Consider the following 10056-nt stretch of genomic DNA (forward strand, 5'->3'; position numbering starts at 1 on the left):
AGAACTCACAGACAAACTCATGATTAAGAGGGTTTATTGGAAGAATTGAAAGATTGCCTCAAATGAAGATCAGTAAACAGTAAGGATACAGTCACTGGTATGAACCATACTTGTCCACAGCCAACAGCTAAGTTTCTGTCTAGCCCTCAGCCTCTAAAACACATGGTAGTTTAGCCTCTGCTTCCGGGACCAGGAAGCCCATTTGCGGCTCTGTGTCAGTCTCATTAGGCTAGACCTGCTTCTCTGTTCTGTCTCAGCCTCTGCTACATCCTGAACCTTTTGCTCTGTTCCATCGTCTCCTGCCACAGTCTGTGACGGCTCTGGTCTTGGATTCCGTCACTGCAGACAGATATCCAGTATGCTCTTCTTCCAGCGGTGCTGGATTCCTGTTTCAAAGTGGCTCCTGCACACATAATGGCTTTGATGATGTTGGGGGCTTTGTCCTTCGGAGGCCATTATCCCTAAAGGTTTTGACTTAATTCACACTTTGTACTAACATTAAGACTAATCCTGTCCACTTGCATAGCAAACAAAACCAAAAGCCAAAGCCAAACTCGCTACCATCCACTCAATTCCAACTCATAACCCTCCTCTATGGAAGGGCAGAATTGCCCCGTGGGTCTCTGTGACAGTAGTGGTGGTAGTAGAAAGTTTCACCTTTCTCACACAGAGTTCCTGGTGGTTTTGAACTGCTGACCTCGCAGCGAGTAGTAGCCCAACTCAACCATTGTGCCACCAGGGCTCCAAAATGGCATCCAAACCACAGAGAGGCCAGAATTATACATTCCATAGGAATTATGGCCAAACGCACTTTACACATTGAATACATCTCAGCAAAACTAAAGCATACAAGAGTTCACGGTCTGTCCCGGATTATTTTACGAGGCTTGCACCAGCTGCTAGCTGCGAGACCAGCAGGTCAAACCCACCAGTTGCTCCCCAGGAGACAGATGAGGTTGCCGCGCCCATAAAGGTACAGTCTGAGCAAATCTGAAGAGTTCTCCTTTTACAGAGCCCTGTAGTGTCACTATGAATGGGTTTGGGGTGCTGTCACCCTAGACTTGCTTGGAAAGCCTAGGTTGAGCCACAGATCTCTGGGCTCTGAAAGCACGCCTGGGCTGGGTCCCCCGCCCCGCCAGGCGGTGGTCCTCCCAGCAGCTCCCGGAGCCCAGACGGCCAAAGCACACCGAGCCTGCTGGGACCTGGGCCGGAGTCACCGCGGGCGGAGGCTCCAGCAGCAGCTGAGCCACGGCGGCGCTCCGGTGGCCGCGGCCCCAGACACACCGAGGCCTCGCTGACTCGTGAGAGAGCTCTTCCTACCTTGCTTCTTCAAGTCGGACATGGCTCCAAGCCGACGCCTTACTCTGCCCGCTTTTTAGCTCCTGGTACACCATCCCGAGGGCAAGTTCTTAGACCCAGTCGCTTCCGGGCTTCCACTTCTCTAGTCCCGCCCACATCACCAAGATTGTCCAATCCAGACCCGAGTTTTCTGCCGGTCGACTATCAATCATCCGCAAAACGGCTGCAGATTGGCTTTTATCTGAGGCTGTTGAGCATTGTCTCTAAAACCCCACCTTCTTGTAGCTTGCTACTGAGCATGCTCAATTATTTGCTACAGTGAAGTGGAGAAAACCTAGTGAGATTAAGCACTAAACGTTTCAGATTAAACAAACAAGTAAAACGGGAGAGAGGGGTAAATGCCTGGCGGTATAGAACAGGTGACTTTCAAACGTTTGTGAAAGCATTTGTCGCATCTGAAATAACAATGCTATCAGTGATAGTAGGCTGCCAGTAGACTAAGATCTGTTCTCTAATGTTCCCGCGACTCTTTCCCGCGACTCTAAACTCACTGCCAACGACCTCGGTGGATGGAGTAAGACTGTCTCTTGTGAGTTTCCGAGGCTGTAAATCTCTCCAGGACAGACCAAACTCAAACACTGCCCGCGCTCGAGTGGATTCCAATTCGTAGCAACCCTATATGACAGTATATTTGTGCTTGGGGGTTTCAGACACAATAAACCTTTACAGAATTAGAAAGCCTCAACTTTCTCCTGGTGTTTTAGAACAACTGCTCAAGTGGTTATCAGTCCAACGCTTACCCCAAAGTGCCACCAAACCTCTCACAGAACCTTATCGTTTCATCTTTCTCCCCAAAAGTGGCTGGTCTGGTGGTTTCGAACTGCTGACCTTGCAGTTAGCAGTTCAAAGCAACCTACTATTTGGAAAATGTTGGTATAAATTGAACGTAAGAAATTAAAAGAAGCAGGTGCGTTAGAAGGAGAAGCTTTTTAGTGTGTACTCAAAAACCATGTATTCTAAACCATTAGACGAATTTAGGATGTAGAGTGAAAAGACAATTATGGAGAAGAAATTTGGAAATATGATGAGAGAATGGAAAAGACATAGGGTTTCTCTCTTCAGCTCTTAATTTACACTTCCCAGCAGCACTTGAAGAGACCCTCGGGGACAGTTCTAGTCCCTCGGCGGTCGCTATGAACGGAAATTGCCTGCAGTTTAGAGTTGTGTTTGGGGCAGTGCTCCAGGCCTTGTGGGCTTCTCTTTGAGCTACTAACTGCAAGGCTGTTGGAATCCTCCAGCAGCTCTGTGGGGGAAAGAAGAGGCTGTCTGCTTCTGTAAACTCCAAGGGGGCAGTTCTGCTCTGTGATGTATGCTCACTGTGAGGCAAGATCAACTCGATGGCAGTGGATTTTTAGATTTGGCTATCTGCCCTAAAGAGACCTGGTGGCAATACACGTTGAACGGCTAACCCCAAGGTCAACACGCTCCGGAAGACGGCTGAGGGCCTTCTGCTAACCACAAATACTTACAGCCTCAGAAATCTTCATGGGGCAGTTTCACTAGTAATGTCTCTTTGAGTCAGATTTGGTCAACGGCATTGGATGGGGCTGCCCACTCTCTTCTAATTTTCACCTTACAATTTCTGATATTTAGTTGAAACACGTCATCAGGGAGTAACACTGGACAAAGCTCCCTCTAATCCACATGTGTCTGGACTCGTCTCTTTTACTCCTCTGATTATAATCATGGAAATGAGTGCATCTATCCATGTGAATTTATTTACTCCATATGTGTGTGAAAGCTGGACAGTGAATAAGTAAGAATATAGAGGAATTGATGCATGTGAATAACGATATTGGGAAAGAATATTGAAAGTACTGTGGACCGCCAGACAAACACACAAGTCTGAAGGACGCACAGCCAGAATGCTCCCTAGAAACCAGGCTGCTGGGACTTCATCTCATGTGCTTTGGAAATGATATCTGGAAAGACCAGTTCTTGGAAAAGAGCTTTGTTCTTGGTAAAGTGCAGGGTCCATGGAAAAGAGGAAGATCCTCAATGAGAGGGATTGGCACCGTGGACACAACCATAGGCACAAATTGAACAATTGTGAGAACGGGCCAGATCAAGCAGTGTTTCCTTCTCTCGCACACAGAGCTCTCGGGTCGAGGGTTTGTATTGGGTTGCTAACCACAGATTGCAGTTTGAATTTACCAGGTACTCCAGGAACAAGGCGAGGCTTTCTGCTCCCATAATGATTGACAGCCTGGGGAATCCACGGGGCAGTGCTTTTCTGCCCATACCACTGCTATGGGTCCAAATTTACTGGATGGCAGTGAGCTTGGTTTGGAGTTGGTTATGTATAGTTTCCTCATGAGCACAATTGAGTGCTCTAAAATTGCTATTTTCTGTTATTCATAGTTTATTATAATCTGCACAATTTATTATAATCCTTTGCAAAGCCACTAATACTTAACATATTTCTGGTATTCTCTGTTTTTAACCAAAATCCAACTGACATAAGCAATGATTTCATTCTGTATCCTCACCTGAATCTGTCTTGGATTTCTGTTAACTCTCTGCTGATTCCTGCTGCTATTGTTTTTTAATTATCTTCAGCATAATTGTATTAGCATATGATATTATTCAATAAATTCTATATTATTTTGAGTCACCTCTCTTTGGAATGGGCACAAATATGGATCTCTTCCAGTGTGCTGCCCTGTTAGCTGTCTTCCAATTCTCTTTTGCATTGAAGAGTGAGTACTTCTAGCAATAATACATCAGATTGTATAAACATTTCAGTTAATAACCCACTAATTCTTGAAGTCTTGTTCTGTTTTGTTTTTTTTATTAGTCCCTTCATTTCATCTTGGACTGCTCCTTCTCTCCAACATATTCTACCTCTTGAAATGGTTTTGGGAAGTAAGCAATAATGCCAGTATGATGGAAGCACCGTGACCAAGAGGAAGTGTAGCAGAATACGTTGGAAAGGAAATAGCCAGGTGTGGGGAAAGAATATGTGGGTTATTACATACAATTTGGCTTCTCCAAGAAAAGTGATGGAAAATCATTTGAGAATTCAGAGCAGAATAGATTACATCTAAAGAACTTACCTTAAGCATATATTTAGGATAGATTTTAATGGGAAGAATCAGGAAAGTTACCTTAAATCGATTTCAATAAGAAACAATGTGACCAAGGACAATTAGAATAATGCGGTACACAAATAGAGTGTTCTATATTCTACTTTGGTGAGTAGAGAATGGTGTCAAGAGTGGTCATATAAGGTATAATTATTGAGTTCTCCTCATCTGAAATGGGGGAAAAATAATTAAATAGAGTAATCATAGAAATAATTAAATAAGAGTAATCATAGAAATAATTTGTTCTCATGATGATGATTGTACAAATCTGGATGTGATTGAATTAGTGAATTGTATGACATGTGTATGAAGTTCCAATAAATCTGTTTTAAAAAAGGAAACAATTTGTTCCAATGGACTATTAGACAACGCCAACATCAGCCCCCATGACTCTGAGGCCAGAAGAATTAAATGGTGCCCCGCCACCACTGCCAAAGGCTCTGTAAGGGTCACTATTAGTAGGTCTTGGAGAGAAATGCGAAGGAAAAGAAACCAAACCTCAAAGCCCTAAAAAAGAACAGGCTTACTCATCAGAGACTAGTAGAACGCTTAGACTGTGGCCCGGAGTCACTTTTCAGGTCTGGAATGGAACTCGCCTCCATGAATCCATCTTCAGCTACATAATAGACAGGTCTATACGGTTAACAAGCACACTAGGAAAACGAGCACATTTAGAATAATCAACAATTTGATATCAGCAAGAGAGCATTTACTCAAGCACAAAGTTCAGAAGGTAGGAAAGGTTGGAAAAGGAGGAGAGTGGGATAAGTGGTATTACATCGTGAGGATTGTGCTCAATGATATGAAACAAATGTCTATGAATTATTGAATGAAAAATGGATTTTCATCTAATTACAATAAAAGTTAAAAGATACAGTGTTTTTTAAAAAGAAAGACTGTCGGGACAGATAAACTCCTCAGGAACAATAAAGGGAATAGGGATACCATGAGGGTAGGAGGTAGGTGACTAGAGAAGGGAGAGAAAGGAGGAACCGATCACAACGAAAGGCATTTAAACACACTCCTCTTCCTCAAGGGAGACAAACAACCGAACAACAGAAACACGGGTGAAGGGAGAAAGCAGACAGTGTAAGATATGAAAATAATAATAATTTATAATTTATCAAGGTTTTCAAGAGGGTGGGAGGGTGGAGGAGGAAGGGAAAAAAGAGGAGCTGATATCAAGGGTTCAATTAGAAAAAAATTTGAATATGATGATGGCAACATATGTATAAGTGTGCTCAAGACTATTGATTACAGATTGTTGTAAGAGCTATAAGAGCTCCCAATAAAATGATTTATATCTATATAAATTACATATTTATATATATGATGCAGAAAGACACTAAATAGGGTCAATGTGGTACCATTAATGGTTTGGAGAGATGCAATGAGATTTTGGATTTTTTTTTGAGATTTTGGATATTTTTGAAAATAAAGCCCAAAAGATTTTGTAGTTAGATACTTTGAGCTGTGAGAGAAAGGAAGTCTACTATAATTCTGAGTTTGGGTTTGGCAACTGGGAGGTTCGAGTTATATTAATGAGATGGAGACAACCTTGGGAAGTCATCTTTGGGCAGTGTTGTACAGTTTAGAAATGCAATGTTCAAGATGCTCATTAGACATGCATATTTTGGTTTCAGTTAAACTGTTAAGTGATTTGACAGCTCAGGAGAAAGGCTGTGTGTGTGTGTAATTTAAACTGAACTATAGGAGATTATGAAAACAATAAGCATGGACAGAGACGCAAAGTGGCCTAAGGACTCAGACTTGAAGCATTGTAACTTTCTAAAAGTGGAGAGCTGAGAGAGACTTCGCTACAGAATTGGGAAAGAGTGGTCGTTAATGGAAGACAAGAACAGGGAACTGTTGTGAACACAGGTCAAGGATTAGAGGAGGGAAGGTCATTTGTCTCAAGATGAGGACAGATAACTGATCTTTGACAACTGCATTTGTGATATTGAGGCATTAGTGACCTTGATTAACGTAATTTTGAGAGTATGGTAGTAGAGGCGCGACTGTAATTAAATGGAATTGAGGAAGCGAAATTGGAGGTATTGAATGTAGATCAGTTTTGTGTGTGTTTGTGGACCAGTGATGTAGAATAGTAGCTGTAGAAGACACAAGGTCCAATGAGGGTGTTTGAAGATAACTAAACAAGCAAACAAACAAAAATCAAACAAACCCAAAGCTCGCAGTCATTGAGGCCACCCACAGCTTATTTGTATATTGAAAGAACTGAACAAGTTGAGAATTAAATATTATTAATGCAGGAGAGAAATGGGATGCATGTTGGAATGATGTCCACGATTAGGTTGAATTTTCAATTTGTTCTCTACTTCAATATTCCAAGCAGTATTTACACATTCCCTGCAATTTCTCGCCTTAAAAGAAAATTCTCCAGAAACATCATATTCTCCTCCAGTCCTCTTCCACTAATCTCCCTAACATCCTTACCATCCAAGTTTCTGGAAAGAATTCCCTGCAAACTTTCAGCTTTGACACCTTGATTGACTCTGTTGCACAGTCCCTCTGGCTTCTATTTTTACTCCTCCATTGTAACTAACTGCTTTTACTACATTTACCAGAGACCCTCGTGTCACCAATTGCAGTACACTATTACCAGTCTTTAAATGATTCTTCCAGTAGCTTAATCCACCTAATCCCCAAAACAGACTTGGGAGTCATTATTGATTTATATCCTTTTCTCTTTTTGTAGATTTCATTCAGTAAATGACATCTAATGTATTCTACTTGCAAAATGCCTTACTTCTACCTAGCTCATGTCTTCATTTCTCATTTGTGTTTCTTCAGGCATTTTGTAATTGGTCTCCCCAATATGACTCTTGTTTTCCACTCTTACTTCTCACTTCCACTAGACCATTCTCATTCTCTCTTCTCCTCAAAGGAATACCACTTTCAGTGGATTAGAGTACAACTCATGGCAATTAAATATCGGCCAGGGTAGAACTGGATACCATAGAGTTTTCAATGCCTGCTAGTTTTCAGATATAGATTGTCATGCCTCGGGGTGGGTTTGAACCTCTAATCTTTTGCTTAGTAGCAGAGCATGTTTGCACTATCTATAGCTATCCATTTTATACATACATGAGTCTATTCCAAACAAAATCTGCTTAAACGTGTCTCTGCAATCAGTGGATGGCAGCAATATACTCATATTGTGTTAGCTTTATTTCCATGAAGCGATCTGCTGGACCAGTTACATTCAAGACAGAAAGGTCATCCCAGAAGGTTAGCAAATGAGTTTTGACCCCAAAGGGGTATTGTGGGCAGATTTTCTCACAAGACAGTGCAATCGTGGATTAGGAAGACGTCTAAAGAAAGTGGAAAACAGCAATAAGGGCAGAAAAGTTGCACTGACTTGCACCCCCACCACCCCTCCCCCCGTCATGACAATGCATCTGCTCATTCTTTGAAGGTCTTTCCATGGGAAATGCCTATCACCCAACCTTCAGCTCTGGTCCTGCCTCTTCAGACTTCTTTTTGTTCCCAAAATCAAAGAATATTGAAAAGGAATTATTTTAGCTCCTTGAGGATTCCAGACTGATTTAATGGAGTGGAAATCAAAGCAGGCAGAGTTCTTGGAGACAGGTTAGAAAGAGGGAAGCATCCCTTCAAAAGCAGACAGACCCAAATGGTGGAGATTCTGAGGAAAAGTAACTTCACATTGCAATGTTTTTTGTTTGATAAGGGGTCCTGTTTTTTATTCCATCCTGCATTTGGATACCTTTCAAACTCTTTTCAATGTCCTGAAATGCTCCTAAGATGCTCTCTAGCCTTATTTAAGTTATTCTCTCTTTTACTAATTTTATTTTGTTCTCACTTAAATTTTTTTTAATATCCAAGGATCAAGTCATCTTTCAGGGTCTTGGACTCAAATCTGTGCTTCTTTCTGCCTGCAACTCTCTTTCCTCATCTTCCATTCTTTTCTTCCATAAATTCTCTTCCTTCTTTGTCTCCCTCTGCCTACTCCATCTCTCCAGTTTCCTGGCATCAGTTTCCTATATAAATAAATTACACCCAAGATAGGTTGCAGGTTCTGCCTGCAGGAAGGCCTACAGAAAAATAAGATTTCACTTGGATATGACTGCCTCTAAGAATTCTTCCCGAGATCGCAAAGTATAATAGTTGAATTGTTTACATCTTAAACAGCACCCTGTCTTTTTCATTGCCAGGAGTGGGTGTGAATGAGATTTGTAGCATTATGTGTACATCAAAAAGAAAAAGAATGACTCCCTCCCTAGGTGGAGAGTCCTATGGGGTCATTATTCTTTCTTTCCCTGTTTCTATTCAGCTTCCATATTTAAAGCACACGATTGCTGTTGTTGTATGAATGAATGTACAAAATAGGGGTAAAATATGTGAAAGCATGGGGGAAATTATGGAAAAGAAGAAAATAAATAAACCTGAAAAATAAAATAAAATGTTGATGTTTTGGTTATGCTTTGGTATACACATTCATAGCTGAGGCAAATTGGAAGATGATTTTAAAGAAAATCACTGAGGAGAAATTAGATTGTGGTACAAATTCTTAGATTCATCTTTGTATAACGCTCTGCACTTTTAAGTTTGCTTGAAAATAAAGTGGAATTAATTAATATTTGAGTGATAAATTATATGAAGAAATATGGAGAGAGTGCTTTTGTTTAAAGATTGCTTAGGAAATCCTGGAACAGAGTGGTGGTTTGTCCTATTTCAAATACATATTTTTTAAAATTAATGAATCTTTTTATTGGGGCTCATAAAGCTCTTATCACAATCCGTACATACATCAATTGGGCAAAGCACCCTTATACATTCGTTGCACTTGTCATTCTCATAATTCACCTTCTACTTGGGTTCCTGGAATCAGCTCGGTTTCCCTATTTTTCCCCCTCCCCCTCCCTCCCCGCTCCCCCCTTCCCCCTGGTCCCTTGATAGTTTATAAATAATTATTATATTTTATCTTACACTCCCCCGGCGTCTCCCCTCACCCACCTCCCCATTGCCCATCTCCCAGGGAGGAGGTTACACATAGATCTCCAAGATCGGTTCTCCCTTTCTACACCCCCTTCCATCCTGGTGTCGCCACTCCTATCGCGGGTGTTGAGGGGTTCGTCTGGTCTAGATTCCCTGTGTTTCCAGATCCCTACTGCACCGCTGTACATCCTCTGGTATAACCAGGTCTGCAAGGTAGAATTGGGGTCATGATAATTGGGAGGGGAGGAAGCGTTCAGGAACTAGAGGGAGGTTTTGAGTTTCATTGTTGCTACACTGAACCCTGAGTGACTCATCTCCCCCCCACTATCCCTCTGGAAGGGATGTCCAGCTGTCTACAGATGGGCATTGGGTCTCCATCATGCACTCCCCCTCATTCATGGTGATGTGATTCTCACCACCACCCCACCATTGTTGTTTGAGACCTGGTCTCCTCTGCCCTTCCAAGATCACCTATGTTGGTGTGCTGCTTCTGTGTGGGCTTTGTTGCTTCTGGGCTAGATGGCCGCTTGTTTGCTTTCAAGCCTTTAAGTCCCCAGACACTATATCTCTCAGTAGCCGGGCACCATCAGCCTTTTTCACCACACTTGCTTATGCACACTTTCATCTTCAG

At 42.1% G+C, this 10056-nt stretch overlaps 1 protein-coding gene across 1 annotated transcript in view; it reads right to left on the reverse strand.

Annotated features, from left to right (window-relative positions):
* The window catches only part of ERICH1 (glutamate rich 1), a 124416-nt gene extending 122969 nt beyond the window's left edge, over positions 1-1447 (reverse strand). The window contains exon 1 of the mRNA XM_075556410.1: positions 1321-1447. Coding sequence (XP_075412525.1) covers positions 1321-1342 — 22 coding nt within the window. The 5' untranslated portion in view covers positions 1343-1447. The remainder of the gene's footprint in view (positions 1-1320) is intronic.
* Positions 1448-10056: the final 8609 nt, after the last annotated feature.

The sequence above is a fragment of the Tenrec ecaudatus genome, chromosome 8, assembly GCF_050624435.1.
Source record: "Tenrec ecaudatus isolate mTenEca1 chromosome 8, mTenEca1.hap1, whole genome shotgun sequence".
Taxonomy (NCBI): domain Eukaryota; kingdom Metazoa; phylum Chordata; class Mammalia; order Afrosoricida; family Tenrecidae; genus Tenrec; species Tenrec ecaudatus.